This window comes from Oenanthe melanoleuca, chromosome 1, assembly GCF_029582105.1.
Source record: "Oenanthe melanoleuca isolate GR-GAL-2019-014 chromosome 1, OMel1.0, whole genome shotgun sequence".
NCBI lineage: Eukaryota > Metazoa > Chordata > Aves > Passeriformes > Muscicapidae > Oenanthe > Oenanthe melanoleuca.
The window spans coordinates 27182722-27202402 of NC_079333.1; the positions used below are offsets into that span (position 1 = coordinate 27182722).

Genomic DNA, 19681 nt, shown 5'->3' on the forward strand with positions numbered 1-19681 from the left:
ACCTCCCAAAGCTGCTGTTACTCTGATTTTAATCAGTTGACATTCCTGTCTGGCTCTGTCTCTCCTGGCCACCAAGGAGGGGATTTTCTTCACTTTGGGGGTGGTGAGGAGGTGGTCTAGCTGCCCTTGGGGTGCAGTGCAGTGCAGACCAGCTGCAATTTCTTCAGTGCTCATATAGCAGTACCCTTGGAATCATGTTCTCTGGTCATCCTCACCCCCTCACCTTCATGGCAGATTTTAGGAGGCCTCTCAGAAGGATACATCACCAACTGTGGCATTCCCTACTGCACTCCTCACATGATGTTTATCCCTACAAAAGAACACTGGGCAGTGCTCTTGCCCAGTAAGGACTAAAGCATTGGCACTTCAGTCTGCCTGCAAACTCAGTAATAAACTGTATCTGGAGGTCCCAAACTCTGCTAAACTACACATGGTATTAAAAAGAGTAAAATGACTGCTTGAAAAATCAACAGTCAGCAAAAAATCTTCACAGAGGGAATTGTAAATCCACAGTCCAAACAGACATTTGAAGAGAATGCAGCATAAGGAAGGCTTGTAACAAGTGCTATTCCAAAAAGAGAGAAACAGTCTCACAGACTTAGTATGGCTGTATCAGAGAGGCAATACACACACACACTCAAATTTCTTGCTTGTTCAGAAACACCCTGAGAACAAGTTCAGGAGTGTCAGGTAAACACAGAATATAAAATGTGGGTTTAAAGTCAGGTCTTGTACGCCCAGAAGAAGGTGATGTTACACATTAACCACTTATGTTATTCCTTAATGATGCCTTTGTTTCCGTGTTTCGGGGCTCTGGTGCAGCTCCTGTGGATCAGTCACAGTGACTGTTCACCTGCAGTGCAGCTCCATTGCCCAAGCAGCCCATCAGAGAAGTGGAGGGAGCCCAGCAGGCAGCATATTCTGCTGCACATGCCTTTATCTATGTTTTTTTGGCTAGATGATTTAACATTCACTTGGGGAAACTCAAGCTCTTTTCCAAGTACAGAATTCTCTAACTTCCTGTTTGCAAGCTAGCAAGTTTTTACTGTGGTTTTCTTCCCTATTCATTTCACCTGGTACTGGAATTCCCACAGCATGAATTTACAGCATCTTTTAATGTATCCAACACTTAATGGAAAAGCCACTGCGGGAAGCAGGGCTTAAGCAACTTTTTTTTTTTCCTCATGTGCATCTTCAAACACATCTTCCCTTTACTCAACAACTGAGCTGCTCCAATTTCAATTCAGTTATAGATGCTGCCTTTAATTTTTTCTTGGTTTTCTTTGTCAGAGTATTCCTCCCCCTTACACTGCTGTTTTTCCTGGCAGTGCCTTATTGACTCTGTATTAATCAGACCAATACTATGGCAAAGCTTAAATGTGATTCTCCATCATTGGAAATCAAATCTCAGAAAATGCAAAGCATGTTGCTGACAAAAGCAGTAATGAGAGACTTTCCTTCTGAGATCTGTAGAGGTCATGAGGAAAATAAATGTGACACAGTGAAATGAGTGCAGCTGGTTGTTCCTGTAAAGAATTCCCATCCTTGGAGTGAACTTGTTTTTGTCATATACACGTCCCCAAAGCCCATTCCAATGAATAGTCTCCCCATCAAATCTATGTTTCTAATTTAGAAAGAAGGAAGTTGTGGGGGATCATGTCAATAGCCTTGCAGATATCCAGGTAGAAGGTATCTGTAGCCCTTCCCTTTTCCTTTTCCATTGTACAAGTCCAGTAGGTTATTTGGACTGGACTTTCCTTTGCTGAAGCTATGCTGGCTGTTTCAAATCACTTCCCTGTCTTTCATGTGCCTGCAAATATGAATGCAGAAAGAGATTACAAGCAGGAAGCAGTTTGAATTATTTAATTGTTAACATATCTCCTTGCTGGGTCACCCAAACTGAACAAGTCAATGGTTGAGTAGGTGAATAATCTCATAAAAGATAAGAAGTCTTTCTAGATCTTTTCTCCCTTGAGGAAGTACCATTTCTTGGTGCAGTAGTGCCATGCTGCTGGCACCTAAATGCCTGTGCTGTCATGCACACAGGGAGTACATGATAATCCTTACCAGGATCAATGGAAGTCATGAAAACATAGTGACCCTAAGGGTCTGTATTGCTACCAGTGCTATTAAAGATCTTCCTTGATGTCACAGGCCTGGGTTCAGGTGCACCCCCAGCAAGTCTGCAGATGACACCAAGCTCAGTGGTGCATTGCTATGCTGGAAGGAAGAAGGGACTGTTAAGAAGGACCTCGAGAAACTGGAGAAGTGTCCCAGTGCGAACCCCATAAATTTCAGCAAGGCTGAGTGCAGGACCCTGCAGCTGGAGGCCAGAGCAATCCCCAGGAGCACTGGAATAGGCTGAGGGATGGATGGGCTGAGGGCAGGCCTGTGGAGAAGGAGCTGAGAACAGTGGTGGATGGAAAACTGGATGTGGCCTGACACTTGCCACCTAAAAGCAGCTGTGTCCTGGGCTGCATAAAGTGTGGCTTGCAGGGTGAGGGAGATGATCCTTCCCTTCTCATCTGCTGAGCTGAGACTCTACCTGGAGTACTGCATGTCACTGTGGGGTTTCCTGAACTAGAGAGACACAGACCTGTTCCAGCAGGTCTGCAGGTGGGCCATGAAAATGGTCAGAGGGCTGGAGAACCTCCTACAAAGAAAGGCAGAGATACTTGGAGCTGTTGAGCCTAGAGAATGCTTCTGGGAGACCTAGTTGCAGCATTTCAAAATGTAAAAGAGTTTAGAAAAAAGGCAGAGAGAGAGGGAGAGACTTTTTACTGCGGCCTTTCAAGCTGAAAGAGTGCAGGTTTAGGCTAGACATTAGAAAGGGATTCTTCACTGTGAGGGTGGTGAGGCACTGGAAAGGTTGTCTAGAGAAGATGTGGGTGCCCCATCCTTGGATGTCCCCCCTTGGGCAATGTGCTGGTTTCACATGGCGGGGGGAGCCTCCTGAGGGGAGCAGCACGAGCCCCGGGGACAGGAGAGCTGTCCCCTGTCTGGGAGCTTCCCCTGTGGGCTGCGGGAACCAGAGAGCTGATGGTTGACAAGCTGACTAACCAACTGAGAGCTATTTCGCTTCCATAAATCACTCTGGTAAAGCTAATCTGTCCCCTTTTGGCTTCCTGCCTCCTGAGGTGAGCTCGGCACTGGCCCAGGCCCAGCTCCGCACAGTCCCAGCCCGGCTCCAGCTCCGGCTCCAGCTCCTTTCTCTCTCCACACGGCATGGCTGAGCAGAGGATGGGGGAGCCACTGGAGCCCTCTCCCTTCCCCCCTGTTTCTGAGAGGAGAGGCCTCCAGCTGGCCATGCGGTGGAAAGAGGTCTGGCCTTTTCCACGTGGTCCCTGTGGCCACGTTTTTCCAGCTCCTTCACTTTCTGGATGCAAGTTTAACCCTTTTAATGCCTGGATGAGACTCTAGGTCTCCTGAGCTCCCCGGAGTGAAAAGAATAAAGCAAGGAGTCCACTGAAGTCAGTGAAATGAAAGCTAAGTTTTCCAGATGGGAAGAGATTGAAGAGATGTCACTGATAAGTAGCTGAAAACCTTTTTTTTTGTGGGCTATAAGGGGACTGTGACTACACTAAAATTCCTTTAAACTGTGAAATATACTTAAGGAGGTCAAAGTCCTTGAAAAGAGGACCTTTTGCCTCGAGGAAATGGGGCTCTCCGTTTTGGGACTGGAAATATGAACAGAGATATTTAATAGAAAAAGAGATGAAGAAAATTTTGTTTTTCAGCAGCCTGCCTTTAAAAATAACACCCCAAGTGTGTAACATAACCCATAACACAGCTCTGAAAGGACTGTGGGGATGAGAGGAAATTCATGGTTTGCAGATCCAGTAGAATGCAGATAGTGAAAATGAAGACATTCCCTAAGCCTAAACCAAAAAAAGGAACTTTTCTCTCTAGAGCGAACTAAAATGATTATTTAAGTAGATAACTGACTGAAGTGTTCTCTGCATGCTGCTGTTAAGACATGTGTAAGATGAGGGAAGGGGGAGGAGGGAATAATCTAGAAATCTTATTCTGAATTTTTTTTGTGTTATTAATAAATTTCTTTTATACCCCTTTTAAGTTTTAAGCCTGCCTTGCTTTTGCTCCTAAATCCTATCTCTAAAAGAAATTGACTATATTAAAATTGGCAAACCCAAGTCAAACCCATGACAGCCAGTTTGTAGGCAAGACCAGCTTGGGTGTGAGTGTTGTGTGCTGGAGGGCAAGAAGGGAGATCCTGCAGAAGGATCCATGGGATGAGGACAAAAGCCTGAAGTTCAACAAGGCCGAGGGCTGAGTCCTGCCCTGCCAACACAAAAACCCCACACAGGGCAGAGAGCAGCTGAGCATGGGCCAGCTGTGCCCGGGTGGCCAGGAAGGACACTGACACCTGGCCTGGATCAGCAATGGGGTGGCCAGCAGGGACAGGGCATGGATTGTCCCCAGTACTGAGGCCACACCTCAAATCCTGTGTCCAGTTCTGGGCCCCTCCTGCAAGAAAGACGTGGAGGGGCTGGATTGAATCCAGAGAGGGGAATGGAGCTGCTGAAGGATCTGGAGCACAGGTGTGATGTGGAGCAGCCAAAGGAGCTGGGGCTGCTCCAGATAATGTGTTCCAGTTCCTGTGAATTCCAAGTCCAGAAAGCTTCTGAAGGAGGACAAACAAGAAGCCAAGTTATAAGGTTATCAGGTCACTCACACTTCAGTGGACTTTAGAACCAGAGCAATGAGATGTCTGGTTGTAGGACATTGAAACCAAAATAGAATATTTAATCATTTTGATGCCTGAGCATGATAGCAGCCTTTCCCAGTTCCTTGGAATTGGGTGATTTTTACTTTCACTTCTGAGCAAGTATAAATGGAGACAGGTGAGGCACCCTTCTCAAACCCCAGCCCTGCACTGCAGGAATTGCCCTCAGCTCTCCCCAGCCCTGCAGCTGACATCAAGGTAAGAGGCACACAGTGCACGGGAGAGCTGGAAGGGTTTCTGGGCAGCTGCTGTGAAATGCAGGCAAGGGAAGGAGGCTTTAGTGCTGGGCTGGGAGCTGCAGCACAGACTCAGTGAGGCTCTGCTGTCTGCATGTGCACAGACTGAACCCATCTTCCAGGGCATGAGGAGATGGCTGCTGCAGGGCAAACCAGCCCAGAAAGGGAGAGGGTGGAGGGGGCCAGTGGCACACAGTTGTGAGGGGTGAATGTGAGAGTATTTTACAGCTTAAGATTGGGCATGCACCTAAACCTACACGCACAACTAATTTGAACTGGGTACTTGGGAACACATATCTCATTTTATGTTTTCCTTCAAAACTGAAATTTCTATGTCATGTCCTCATTCCTTTCCAGCTGCTCCTATGTTTATCCTCTGCTAAAAAAGTTCTAATTTTCCTTTTCTCCACCATGATTCCCATCATTTTGTGTCTGGAGTATAAAGGCTTCTTAGAAGCATTTTTTGTTTTCTGTCTTCCTTTTGTGCAGGCTGTCATCCAGCTCCTATAGCAAGGGATCTGCACTCCAGAAGTCTCACTGAGATGGGAAAAATCATCATTTATGAGCATGCCAACTTCCAGGGTCTCTCCAGGGAGTTCACCACTAACATTGCCAATCTAAAAGATGTGGATTGGAATGATGTTGCCTCGTCAGTGAAAGTCATTGGCCAGCCGTGGGTGGCTTATGAGCATCAGAACTACGAAGGCAAATTCCTGGTATTGGAGGAGGGAGAACACAATTTTGTTGGTGAAGGTATGAATGACAAGATCAGCTCTCTGCAGATGATCACTGAAGATCTGCACAACCCCCAGATCACTCTCTATGAACATATTAATTATCAAGGCAAGAGCAGAGTAATAAGAAAAGCCACCAACCTGGCTGCAGGACACGACAATGACATCATGTCTTCCCACAAAGTCCAGAGAGGTGCCTGGCTGCTGTGTGAGCACAGTGATGGAAGTGGAATTCAATACCTTGCACGAGAGCACGAGCACCTTCCAAATTACAAGGCCATCGATTTCAATGACAAGCTTTCCTTCCTGCGCCCCCTGCGCCCTGGCTGTGGCTGTTAGAATGCAAATCCTGCAAAGCTGAGCAAAGATGCAGCCCCTGCAAGAAATCTGAGACCTCCATTTCCGCCTCTGCTTGTGCTGCCTTTTCCCCAGTGTCACAGGACTGCTGAATGTGAGAGCTCTCTGCTGTGCTGCTCTGCAGATCTGCACTTCTCTATCCTGCCTTGCACCCTTCTCCCACCCCACAAGGGCCAGAATCATCCTGCTTGATCATAGGAAAGGGTGTCCAAGCTGGGAGACATGCTAGATGTGGGAAACCTAATGCACCCTCAGGTGGCATTCCAGAGTCCTGGGCTCCTGTAGGAGCACTGCATGTTGTTTCTGTCACTAAGTGATACAGAAAATATCAGTACAGAACCAGCATCTCTTCCTTTGTAATTGCTTTGCAATGCCCTTATGGTACTGTGGCCTCTGCCAGTGTCTGTAATCCATTTTGTGTTGGTGCCATTAAAGAATCTTTTGTAATCAGCATTGCCTCTGTTTTGTGCATCTTTAGAAGAGATAAATATTGCCCTTTCATGGTGAGATATCTGTGTGTATCCAGAGAATGGTTCATACAGTCATTTGCAAATCTTTTTCCTGGATGTCTCCTGGAGAATTGTGTCTCCTTCTGGTTTCACTGGTCACCATCAGTGGGTTCAAGCTTGACTCCAAAAGCCTTGGTGGGCAGGTGGATTGTTGTTGATCCCGGCCAAACTCTCACCTCCAGATTGTACCTTGCTATCACATGCCTGCTTGTATCCCAAGGCAGGGACTGTAGTGATGATATAATCTTCTACAGCCCTTAATTACATAGGAAACAGAATGTTTTCACTAATTTCAATTCTTTAATCCTAATGGTAAAACCCGTCTTCTTTTTAAACCTGTAGTGTGTTGATAAGGCAGGAGGGATGACAAGGCATTCCAGGATGTGTTTTGCCATGTGCCAGTTCACCTGGAAGTGCAGAGTCTCAGCCCTCCTCCATCAGTGCCCAGTGCCAGCTGCACGCCCTGAGCTGTGCATTTTCACAGCTGGCACAGGGCAGCTCTGCACTGCAGTGCTCTCCTCCCTCTGTGCTCCCCTCCTGCTTGTCCTGATTTCCTTGCACTGCTGCCTGGGCTGCTCACACAGGAGCTGCACTTGGCCCTTTGGAGCCTCCTGAGGTGCCCCTGGTGCCAGTGCTGAAGCTTGCCCAGGTGCCTTTGGTCAGTTGTGTCTGTGTGTCTGTGGCTGCCATGCCCAGCTGAAGTTGTGTTCCTGAGGTGACACTCGCTGCCTCCATCAGCTCCCCGTGCCTTCCTGCAGCCTCTCTTCCCCTCTTCTCACCCACCAACACAGCCATGGCCACTTTCCCAGCATCTGCTCTTCCCTCAGCCCCTGGCAGGAAATATTTTCACAGCAGTACAGTAACAAACCTTCCTGTTCCACACTGCTGTCTGTCCCCTGGCTTCATAACCAGCATGCAACAATATGTTCCCATTCTGCATCCTGCCATGAGCAGCAGCTTGATGGAGAAAACCTTGGAGGTACCTTACAGCCTAAACTTTTATAGGAGTCCATGCACTCTACTTGGAATGTCCTGGGCACATGGACCCCTGCTCCAGAGAGGAGTGCAGTCCTACAAAACAGAAAAGGAAAGCTTCAAGGAGGGATGGGAATGCGTCAGAAACTTGGCATTTGCTATTGCATAGGTTTGTTTTGGGTTGGTTGTTTTTTTTTTTTTTTTTAATCAAAGACAGAATCTAAGAAACCGTAGAAGTATTGCATCTAAAACTATAGAAAAGGATTTTCGTAAGTTTTTCAGTAATAAGAGGATGAAGTAAAGGTGGAGGATGACTTTGACCCTTCAGTGGAAGAGATTACATTCAACAATAGAGCAGGTAAGACCTGCTGCTCAACTGGGAGTGAAGTATAAATACCCAAGAAGTAATCCCCAATTTATTGTAGACATGACTTGATGATGGCACTTTTTCATTGAAATTGAACAAAGGATGAAATCAGGCAGAAAGTGACAAAGGCTTTTAAATCTTCCTTAGAATCACTGACAGAAAGATTTATCCTGGAAGGGACCTTCCTAGTCCAAGGCCCCCTTCACAGCAGAGCTACCTCCAGACATGACCAGGTTACACATGGCCATCTTCAAGAGATTTCTGAATAGTTGCAGTGGTGGAGATTCCCCAGGGTCTCTGGCTTTGTTAAGCAGCAGCCTGGACCCAATGGCATCCAGAGGTCATTTTCCACCAGAATTGTCTTATGATCCACAATCCTCCTGGCTCCAGCATCACTCAAGCTCATGACTTCAGGATCAAGACTGGCAAATCCTAGTGTTACCTGAGCTATATTGTTCCTGAGCAATCTTGCCCTAAATGAAGGGTCTCAGCTGACTATCTCCCATTACAGATGTGCATGCTCACAATACATTAATTGGCTGCTCTATTGCAAAAATAACACTCTCTTCCACTCCCTCTTTCTTCAGAGCTTCTCAGGAAAACCACACATGCACCTCCCCCCCACAACACACATCCATCCTGCTTGCAATGTCTTCTGGATTCCTGACTCATTTAGAGTAAGAATCACATCTAGGACACATCACAGGTGCTACCCTCAATTTCATTCCTGGTCCACGCCTTCTTTCAGAATTCCTGAAAAATTGTCTATCAGGGAAAGAAAATTTTTCTGCAAAAGAAACCCTTTCTGAGTATTGTGAAGGAATCAGAGAAATTTGTAGCTTCAACCCCTCAAAACAAATTTTCCTGCTTCCCCAAATAGAAAAGTTGCCATATTTTTACATACAGCATATATACAGCATACATACATACCGCAGCTTTATTACTAATTTCACTGCATTCAATAATTAATTGGTTGAATCATTTGAGACCAAAGAGGTCTTCCCCATTTTATTACTTTCTTTGTCCTGTCTCATCAGTGATTGAACTTCCAAGCAAAATTTCACTCTAGGTTTGCCAGTTAGAAGAGCAATTTGCTTCCAAACCTAGAAAAGCATAAGAAGATTGCAAATTGATTCTGTTAGGAGTGATTGCAGGAGTGATCTGGTGTTTCATTGATATTATGTGCCTCTCTCAACACTGAGGTTGCTCAGCCATTGTTGCTTTCCTAATTATTTCAGCCACTTGCCCTTTCAGACACATGGAGTTGATTCACTTGACTCAAACATCTAAACTCTTTGGAGCAGCATCTGAGGAAGCAGAGAAGAATCCTGATTACCTAACTCCAACTTGCATGTAGTCTGTGAGCAAAGGATTTTCCTGTTTCGTTCTTTAAAATTCAACTAACTCCTTTTTTAGACTAATTTTGAAGAGTAGCTGTTCTAGTCAATATTTCTGTAAATGTTTTACCCTTCCTCAGGCATGACTGTATTTAGAATATGCAACCACTGAGAAATTAATTTTAGTTGTGTCAGAATGTCTTCTTTCTCACTCCTTTTTGTTGGTGGATAAGAAGTTGAAGGGAAGTTGCATACTGCACAGCATGAGAACTGGAGGAGCAGAGTAAAGGAAGAGTTTATTCCCATTTTCTCTGGAATAATACTGCATCTGTTTCAGATGCCCTATTAAAAGGTAAATGTGAACAAATTGGTGAGAGCCCCATACAGGCCACTGGATGGCACTGGAGCATCCCATGAACCTGGAGAGTCTGAGGAGCCTGGTCCTGTTCAGCCTGGAGAAGGCAAGGCTAACTCTTATCAGAGGGGCTCAGCAAAAAGACATCTGGAAAGAGACTTAAATGCAACAGGGAAACTCAGACATGAAATAAGGAATAAAAATCTCATTCCAAAGTCTGTTCAGAATTGGCAGAAAGGCCAGAGACCCTGGGGAATCTCCACCCTTGCAACTATTCAGAAATCTCTTGAAGATGGCCATGTGTAACCTGCCCATGTCTGGAGGTAGCTCTGCTGTGAAGGGGGCCTTGGACTAGGGAGGTCCCTTCCAGGATAAATCTTTCTGTCAGTAATTCTAAGGAAGATTTAAAAGCCTTTGTCACTTTCTGCCTGATTTCATTCCTTTGTTCAATTTCAATGAAAAAGTGTCATCATCAAGTCATGTGTAGAATGAATTGGGGATTACCTCATGGATATTACCTCCCAATTCAGCAGCAGGTCCTACCTGCTCTGTTGTCAAATTCAATCCTCTCCACTGAAGGGCCAAAGTCCTCCTCCACCTTTACTTCATCCTCTTATTACTGAAAAACTTACAAAAATCCTTTGCTAGAGATTTGGACTTGACAATTTTGCATTTTTTTAGATTCTGTCTTTGATTTTAAAAAACCCCAAAACAAACCAAAGTGGCCATGGCTGTGTTGGTGGGTGAGAAGAGGGGAAGAGAGGCTGCAGGAAGGCACGGGGAGCTGATGGAGGCAGCGAGTGTCACCTCAGGAACACAACTTCAGCTGGGCATGGCAGCCACAGACACACAGACAGACAGACACACAGACAGCCCTGTCCCCAGCTGATAGGGACAGGTAGGCAGGTAGGGCAAGCAGGTGGCTGAGCCACTGCCTCTCCTGGAGAACAGACATTAAGACAGTCACAGGTGTTTGGAATTAAGCATTGCATGTTACCTTATTTCTCTTCCCTTCTGGAGCTCTCTTTCCTTTGATAAGGATAGGGGTCCCTAAGCCATGTGCTTCATGCCACCAGATATGGGAAATGATATACCTGACCACTCAAAAGCTTTCTTGACTATTCCCAGGTCTCCAGGTAAATCTTGTGCTCATAGCAAATTCTTCAAGATTTCACTACAGCTTGCTCATCTAGACAGAAAGGTTATGTTTAGAACTGCCATGGAAATGAAACAAAACATATGAAAGAACTGAGGCAGGGAACAGGAGACAGCTGGAGCAATGCCTAACAAGCTGATCAAACAGATATTTTTATGGTTATTTTAAAATTTGAATGTAAGTGATTACCTTCTGTTTTTATTCAATAAGTAAAAAGACATGGAATAATTATATAGAATAAATGCAAGTGACAGAAATCTCCATGTCCCTCCCTCTCTACCTCCCTCCTTCACTAAATGTTTCCTACACTTTTTTAGACACTGCAGCAAGAGTAGGTATAGATTTTTATAAGTATAGCAAACTTTTCTGCACTCAAAGATAGCCAGACTCTGATATCCCTGAAGAAAAATAAATGTCTTTACCTGGGTTTGGCCAGGCTAATCATAACTCACTACTTTGGCCTTCTTCCATTTATGAGAAGGAGAAATAAGCTCAAAGCACCAATTTCAGGGCAGTTTCTACTACCAAGAAAAGAAAAAAGATTACCTGAGTGAATGTATGTTACACCTTAAAGTGAGGCATTGCAAGAATCTTCAGGTCATAGTGTCAGAAAATAGGAAATTACGAAAACATCTTTATGTTCTTGCATCTTTATTTTTTCCCCATTGTATGGAACCATTCCCATTATTTTGAATTCCTTCCATATATATGATGTTTTTCCATGTTGCTTTACAACTTTCAGGCATTATCCACTACATGCCTAAGAGGCAGCTAGAAAGTCACTATTCTTCTACCCTTTAATGCCAGAAATGCAAACCAATCAGCCTCAGCTGTAAAAATGCTAAAGCTTCAGCTGAGACTTCTGTCTACACAGCCCTACACAGTAGGATAGGGTCGATTTCTTCCTCAGTCACCCTTGGAAAGCACAGGACTTTGCTGATACTTGGAGCTAGATAGAATCATTGTGCTGACATTCAAAATTTAGAAGTGTTGCAAAAGAGGTACTGTAGATGTAAAAAGAGGAATATGAAACTGAGAGACTGGGACCTGAAACCATGGCAAGGTTCACTATCTTGCTAAATTTGCACATCCCACAATCACAAATCCCAGGATGATTTTGGCTGGGAGAGGGCTTAGACACCACCTAGTTGCAATTACCTGCCATGAGTCTACTAGAGCTGGTTGCTCAAAGCCCAGTCCAGCCTGGCCTTGAACACTTTGAGGGATGGATCAACCACAGCTTCTCTGGGCAACCTGTGCCAGTGACTGCTCACTCTCATCACAAAAATATGCTGTCAAATGTATGATTTAAATCTCCCCTCTCTAGGTTTCAAAGGCCCCAGTAAAAATCTGCAGGGCTGGATGCAGTACTCCAGGTGGGATCTCACCATGGTGGATTACAGGGGAAGAACCCCCTCCCCTGACCTGCTGAGAACCCTTTGGCAGCCCAGGATACACCTGGCTTTCCAGGCTGCAAGCTCACAGGGCTGGGTCATGTCCCATTTTCCATCCAGCACTGTCCCCAGTTCCTTCTCAGCAGGGCTGCTCCCACTCCTTCATCCCCAAACTGATCTGATCCTGCAGATCTGGAGGTGCAGGCTTTGCTGAAACTGTGCTGGCTGTCTCCAATCACCCCCTGTTCTCCATTTGCCTACGAACAGCAACACAGATGTGAAAATGCAGGAAGTGGTTTGAGATGTGGAATTGTTGGCCCCACACACATGAACAGCCTTGTCAGGATCAACAAACCAGTAGCAGAGGGTGTCCCTCAAGGGTCCCCACTGGCACCAGCAGTGCTCCATGTCCTCAGGTGGCCCTGGCAGGGGCTGAGCACACCCTGGGCAGGTTTGCAGATGACTCTGAGCTGAGGGGTGCATGTGATAACGATGGGGAAGGGAACACCCAGAGGGACCTGGGCAAGCTTCAGCACTGGCACCAGGGGCACCTCAGGAGGCTCCAAAGGGCCAAGTGCAGCTCCTGTGTGAGCAGCCCAGGCAGCAGTGCAAGGAAATCAGGGCAAGCAGGAGGGGAGCACAGAGGGAGGAGAGCACTGCAGTGCAGAGCTGCCCTGTGCCAGCTGTGACAATGCACAGCTCAGGGCGTGCAGCTGGCACTGGGCACTGATGGAGGAGGGCTGAGACTCTGCACTTCCAGGTGAACTGGCACATGGCAAAACACATCCTGGAATGCCTTGTCATCCCTTCTGCCTTATCAAGATAGCACAGGTTTAAAAACACAAGGCAGTTGTTTCCCCTGGTATCAACCAATCCATCAATTCAAAGTTATGAGAACTCTCTGCGTATGTGATTTGGGCAGGGGACAACTTTGAGGCCAGCATGATCCATCACTCTGATTGATTGTGGGAGGTGCAGTCAAACATCTGATATTTAGGAGCAGTCTGCATGGAAGAGTTTGGCCAGGGTCTCAACAATTATCAACATGCTCACCAAGACTTTGGTTGAGCCAAGCCTGAGCCCACTGTTACTCAACAGTGAAACTGAGGGGAGATAAATCCTGGCAGGAGACCTCCATGAAAAAAGTCTCAAAATGACTGCAAGACACATTTTCTGCACACACACAGACATCTCTCCATGGAAGGGCAATATTTATCTAGGCTAAGCAGTCCATAAAACAGATCCTCTGTTGCTTGCAAGAGAGTCTTTATTGGCACCAACCCAAAAGAGCTTAGAGACAATGGCAGAGGCCAAGGTACCACAAGGGCTTTGTAAAGCAAGTCACAAAGGAAGGGACACAAGCAGAGGCAGAAATCAAGCTCTCAAATTTCTTGCTGGGGCTGCATCTTCCCTCAGGACGGGTCACAGGATGTGCAGTCTAAGAGTCACGGCCAGGGCGCAGGGGACGCAGGAAGGAAAGCTTGTCATTGAAATCAATCTCCTTGTAGTTGGGAACGTCTTCGTGCTCTCGGGCAAGGTGCCGAGGCCCACTTCCATCACTGTTCTCACACAGCAGCCACACACCTCTCTGGACTTTGTGAGAAGACACAATGTTATTATCTTCTCCCCCAGCCAGATCGGTGGCTTCTCTTACTATTCTGCTCCTCCCTTCATATTCAACGTGCTGATAGAGAGTGATCTGGGGATTGTGCAGATCTTCTGTGATCAGCTGCAGAGAGCTGATCTTGTCATTCATATCTTTGCCAACAGAGTCATATTCTCCCTCCTCAAATACCAGAAACTGACCCTTGTAGTCAACGTGCTCATAAGCCACCCAAGGCTGGCCAATGACTCGCACTGACGACACAATATCATTCCAACCCACAGCTATTAGGTTGGGAGTGTCAGTGGTGAATTCTTTGGACTGACCCTGGAAGTTGACATGCTCATAAATTATGATTTTTCCCATCTCAGTAGGCCTTCTGAATCTTTGGAGTCCTTGCTATAGGAGCTGGATGACAGCCTGCACAAAAGAAAGACAGAAACCAGAAATGCTTGTAAGAAGCCTGTACACACCTGACACAAAATGATGGAGAATGTGGAGGAGGAAAATAGAAATAAGGGAAGATCAACACATTTTTAACAAAGAATAAACATAGCCAGCAGCTGGAAAGGAGTGAGGACATGACATAGAAATTTCAGTTTTGAGTGAAAACATAAAACGAGATATGTGCCTACAATTACCCAGCTCAAATTAGTTGTGTGTCTTGGTTTAGGTGCATGCCCAATCTTGAGCTGTAAAATACTCTCACATTCACCCCTCACAACTGTGTGTCACTGGCCCCCTCCACCCTCTCTCTTTCTGGGCTGGTTTGCCCTGCAGCAGCCATCTCCTCATGCCCTGGAAGATGGGTTCAGTCTGTGCACATGCAGACAGCAGAGCCTCACTGAGTCTGTGCTGCAGCTCCCAGCCCAGCACTAAAGCCTCCTTCCCTTGCCTGCATTTCACAGCAGCTGCCCAGAAACCCTTCCAGCTCTCCTGTGCACTGTGTGCCTCTTACCTTGATGTCAGCTGCAGGGCTGGGGAGAGCTGAGGGCAATTCCTGCAGTGCAGGGCTGGGGTTTGAGAAGGGTGCCTCACCTGCCTGCATTTATACTTGCTCACAAGTCTTGTGCAACACCCCAGGTGACAGCATGAAAAGTGACCGAAACTCTCCAAAAGCCAGATCAGCCACAGTAATTCAAACACACCAAAGCTCATTTTGACACAGGGGCTGGGAAGTTTACCTGCTTGTGGCAATTTGTATTCTTGGTCTCCTTGGAAGCACTTAAAATGACCACTGACTTTTTATGGGAGATATCCAAGTCACAGAGATGGCACTGAAGCACCAGATTTTGGAAAAAAATATCCCTTTTCTCCTATGAATTATGGAATCATTATGGTTGGAAAAGGCCTCCAAGATCAAGTCACAACCTTTGACTGCATACCACTGTGCTCACTAATCCATATTGTAAATATTGTCACATCTCCTCGTGTTTTGAACACTTTCCGGAATGATGGCTCCACCACTTCCCTGGGTAGCCCATTCCAAAACTTAACTACCCTTTCAGTGAAGATGTTTTTACTAATCACCAGCCTGAACCTCTCCATACACAAGTTCAGGGTTTTTTCCCTTGTCCCATCACTGGTAGACTGCAGAACGAATCAACCAACCTGGCTACCTGCTCCTATCTTGGAACTGTAGAGAGTGATAAGGTCCTTCCTGAGTCTCCTTTTCTCCAGGATAAACACCCCCAGCTCCCTCAGCTCTTCCTCATCACACCTGTGCTCCAGACTCTTCATCAGCTCTGTTGGCCTTCTCTGGACATGCTGCAGCACTCTGTGTCTTTCTTGCAGTGTACAAGGGGACAATCCCTGCCCTGATCCTGCTGGCCACACCATTGTTGATCCAGGCCAGGTGCCATTGGCCTTCTTGGCCACCTGGGCACAGCTGGCTCATGTTCAGCTCTCTGGAGTGGATGCTCCTTGCCTTGAAGGGTTCTTCAGGGTCCCTTGCAGCCCAAACCATTCTCTGATTCTGTGACATACATAATCATGTATATATTTATGAGTAGTAATAGATGGAGATGAAACAGAAGATCACAGTGGAGAGCCCAGAAATTGGGGGTGAATAGGGACTGACTGGTAAGGTGTAAAACCATCTTCAAAGTCAGAATTTTAAAGCAGAATCAAGGCAAAAGACTATCACATGTTTTTGCAGATATTTATTTTGTACGAAATACTGAATATTGTAAATTGTGCTTTATACTGTCAGTTTTGCAACTAAACACTTGAATCTGTTTAGAGATGGTGTTTCACACTTGTCAGGCTGCAATCTTGTGCTAAATATGACTCCAAACATTTCCCCAGTTCAGGCTGAAGTAAATGCTTCAGTTAATATTTCTTTCTAATATTTTTCTTGTATCGACTGTTTCTGTTTCTGTCTATGGAACAAGAGATTGTCCTGCCCCAGCTTTTTTTTTTTTTTTTTTGCTTTTGAAATCTTTGATCCATGGATCTTGGTTCTCCTCACTTCCAGATCCTCCTTTCTCTTCTTCACTACATGGGCACAAATTATGTCCTACCTCAAGTTATTCTCCCTGATGCCAAACTTTGCTCTCATCTATAAGAGCTCTTTGCAATGCTCTAAAAGATCTCATGGTCATGGGATCCAAATTTATATTGACACTAAGGTCTTATAGAAAATAATTTCTTCTGTGATCACACAAGTGACAACACCTTTGGTGTGCTCTTGAGAACTCTGCTTCTGTGATTCCTGGGATCTGAGATTGTGGAACACTCAGGATGGCCATTTCCAGTGATGTTTCTCCAGAAAACTGCTGAAGTTGGTGAACAATCTACTGGGAGCACTGAAGGAAAATTGTTGGAGTGTTGAGAGTGTCATGACTTGATCACATGCTTTGAATTCTCCAGGGACTGCAGAGTTTCAGAACACAGCATCCCATAAGCTCTGCAGGAATGAGTCCTGTGGTAGGGGTGCCCTTCTTCAATCACCAGCTCTACAGGCATCTCCTTCTGTCCCATTGAAACACATCTTCCTCTTTGTGTCTGCAGGCTTCCAGCACTTGGAAATTTTAAAGTGTGAGAGGACAAGCATGTAATAATTCACATAGACAGCATTCACTCTATGAGGTTTGCCTAACAAAGAATTTTTGATTGAAAAGGAATCACAATGGTGTGATTTGCCAGCAAGGTTTGAGCTGGAGCAGCCAGCAAGAAGGGTTTCAGACAGGCAGGAGACTCGTGCTGGGATTCAAGGCATCAGACTGCCAGAACACCAGTAAGAACAGTGTGTGGTGTGTGGGGGCTGGCTGCAAGCACCAAGCTGCACTAGCCAGGGAGTAGGAGGCACCAAAGTGCTCTCTGGTCAGAGAGCCCAGAGCCAGGTGTGAGACTGGGCAGGCTGAGGGCTCTCAGTCCTGCTGGAATCCCCTGTGGAGGGGCTGGTGGCTGTGCAGAGTCAGGTGTGCAGGTCTTCTCGAGAGGGCTTGCCTGAGGGTGATCTGCAGAGGAGGAAGGAGATGGGGCTGTCTCTCTGCCATGCCATTCTGTGGGAGTGCTGCTGGTGTCAGCTGTGGGGGGCTGAGGGCAGCCCCTGGTGTGTGGCAGCCGGTGCAGGTGGCCGTGGCCGTGTCCTTTCCGTGTGTGCCTGTCCCTGGGTCACACAGCCAGCCCCAGCACGGGCTGTCCCGGCAGCCTGGGCAGTGCCACTGGGAAAAGCAGCCTCGACAGAGCCCCTGCAGCCTGGGCTCAGCAGCTGAGCAGGAGGAGTTCCTGGGGCTGAACTCTGCTCATCCTGAGCTATCCCTACACACGACGCTCAAAAAGTGGCTTGGCCAGGAAGAAACCCTGGAACCCTTTTCCCACAGAAGAATCACTCTTGTGTAACTTTACTGTTCTTTCCTTTCACTTTCAATCCTTATCAGCTGTTTGTAGGAATTATCACAAGCTTTCTCAGAAGAGCATCTTGTGTGTTGAAATCCTACAGATCTGCAGATGCTCTCTCAGTTCTCTCTTTCTTGCACTTTTGGTGGGATGTGATTCTACTTCTACTCTCTCAAAAGCAGAGGAACCACATCCTGAAAAATTTCCCTCCAAAAAACCCAAATTCACCAAGAAAGTCTCAAGCACTAAACTGAGAAGAGACAAATTGCAGGGACACATTCATTGCTGAGTGCAAGGTCAATGCAAAGGAGCTCATTAGACCCACTGAGTCAATGCCAGTGCACAGAAACCCCATCAGGACAGCACTGGTCTGACAAGGCTGAACAGAAGAGATGGACATTGATCATCTTTCTTTATAGCAAGAATCCTCAGGAGCAAAATGGCTCAGGAAATATTGGGATTTGCCTGTCTTGGTTCTTATGTGATGAGCTTGAATGATCCTGGGAGACAGGAGGATTTTTGTTTTGGTGGATAATTGAAGTTGGAAGTGACCTTTGGTTGCATTGGATCCTGTCAGCTGCTTAACACAGGGACAACTGAGAGGTAGTTATTATGTATTAATTATGTTTGCACCCATCTTTATCCAGTCATGTCTTGAAAACCCTTGAGTGTGGATACCACCCAACCTCTCTGGTGATTTAAAATTTTCTGATCTTATAATGAAAATTTTTCTCAGCTATGGAAGAGACAGTGATATGGTTTCTCAGAGAGGCACAGCAAAAGGAAATCTGGAAAGAGTCTTATTTGGAATCAGGGAAGCTCTGACTGAAAATAAGGAAAAAAAAATCCCATAGCTCGAAGTGTTTTTCAGCACTGGAAGAAAGGCCAGAGATCCTGGGTAATCTCCACCACTGCAACTGTTCAGAAATCTCTTGAAGATGGCCATGAGTAACCTGGTGACCTTTGGAGGTAGTTCTGTTGTAAATAACAGCTTGGAGTAGGAAAGTCCCTTCCAAGATAAATCTTTCTGTCAGTAATTGTAAGGAGGATTTTAAAGCCTTTGTCACTTTCTGCCCTATTTCATCCATTGTTCAGTTTCAATGAAAAACTGTCATCATCAAGTCTTGTGTACAACAACCTCGACTTTACTTGTTGGACATTTATGAATTCTATTTCCTCAATATCAGACTCCCCTCCCCAGTCCTCAACAGGCTCTCACCTGCTCCCTTGTAAAATGTAATTCCCTCTGCTGAAGGCTCAACGTTCTTCTCCACCTTTACTTCATTCTCTTATTACTGAAAAACTTTCTAGAATTCTTTGCTAGATTTTTGAACATGATACGTCCGTGTTTGGTTGGATCTGTCTTTGATTAAATAGACCCCAAGTCAAACCTTAGCAAGAGCAAATGCAAATTTCCTTAAACATTGCCATCCATATCCCTCCTTGAGCCATATCTTTCCTGTTTTGTAGGATTGCACTCCTCTCTGGTGTAGGGGTAGCTGTCCCCATGACAAGCCAAGGAGAGCATATCAACTCCTTAAAGCATTCAAGCTGGAAGGAAAGTTGAGGGGTGTCTACTTCAAGCTTCTGTTCACACCAGGATGGAAAAGGGGAGATTTTGCCCCATGCTAGCTATGAAGACAGGAAAAAGAAGTAGAAGTGATATTTGCAATACAGATTAATGGACATGATGGCATTTGGGCGAAGATTGGACTTGATGATCTTGGAGGTCTTTTAAAAACTTAATGATACTATGGGGCTAAGGAGAAAAGTGAATATTTTTTTCAAAAACTGTTACTTCAATGCCATCTCTGTGACCTGGATCCTCACCTGGATATCTTCCACAGAAAGTCCTTGTTAATTTTAAGAATTTCCAAGGAGACCAAGAATACAAATTGCCACAAGCAGGTAAACTTCCCAGCCCCTGTGTCAAAATGAGCTTTGGTGTGTTTGAATTACTGTGGCTGATCTGGCTTTTGGAGAGTTTCGGTCACTTTTCATGCTGTCACCTGGGGTGTTGCACAACACTTCTGAGCAAGTATAAATGCAGGCAGGTGAGGCACCCTTCACA

General features: G+C 45.9%; 2 protein-coding genes across 2 annotated transcripts; one reads left to right on the forward strand and one right to left on the reverse strand.

The window, feature by feature from the left end:
- The first annotated feature begins 4860 nt into the window (after nt 1-4860).
- LOC130259976 (epidermal differentiation-specific protein-like) lies at nt 4861-6341 on the forward strand. Its single transcript, XM_056504852.1, has 2 exons — nt 4861-4942; nt 5470-6341. The coding sequence occupies exon 2, from the start codon at nt 5523-5525 to the stop codon at nt 6051-6053; it is 531 nt and encodes a 176-aa protein (XP_056360827.1). The 5' UTR covers nt 4861-4942; nt 5470-5522; the 3' UTR covers nt 6054-6341.
- A 7229-nt stretch (nt 6342-13570) lies between these two features.
- LOC130259988 (epidermal differentiation-specific protein-like) lies at nt 13571-14818 on the reverse strand. The gene is made up of 2 exons (XM_056504881.1): nt 14726-14818; nt 13571-14187 (listed from the first exon to the last, which is right to left on the reverse strand). Exon 2 carries the CDS (start codon nt 14131-14133, stop codon nt 13603-13605), a length of 531 nt encoding a protein of 176 aa, XP_056360856.1. The 5' UTR covers nt 14134-14187; nt 14726-14818; the 3' UTR covers nt 13571-13602.
- Nucleotides 14819-19681: the final 4863 nt, after the last annotated feature.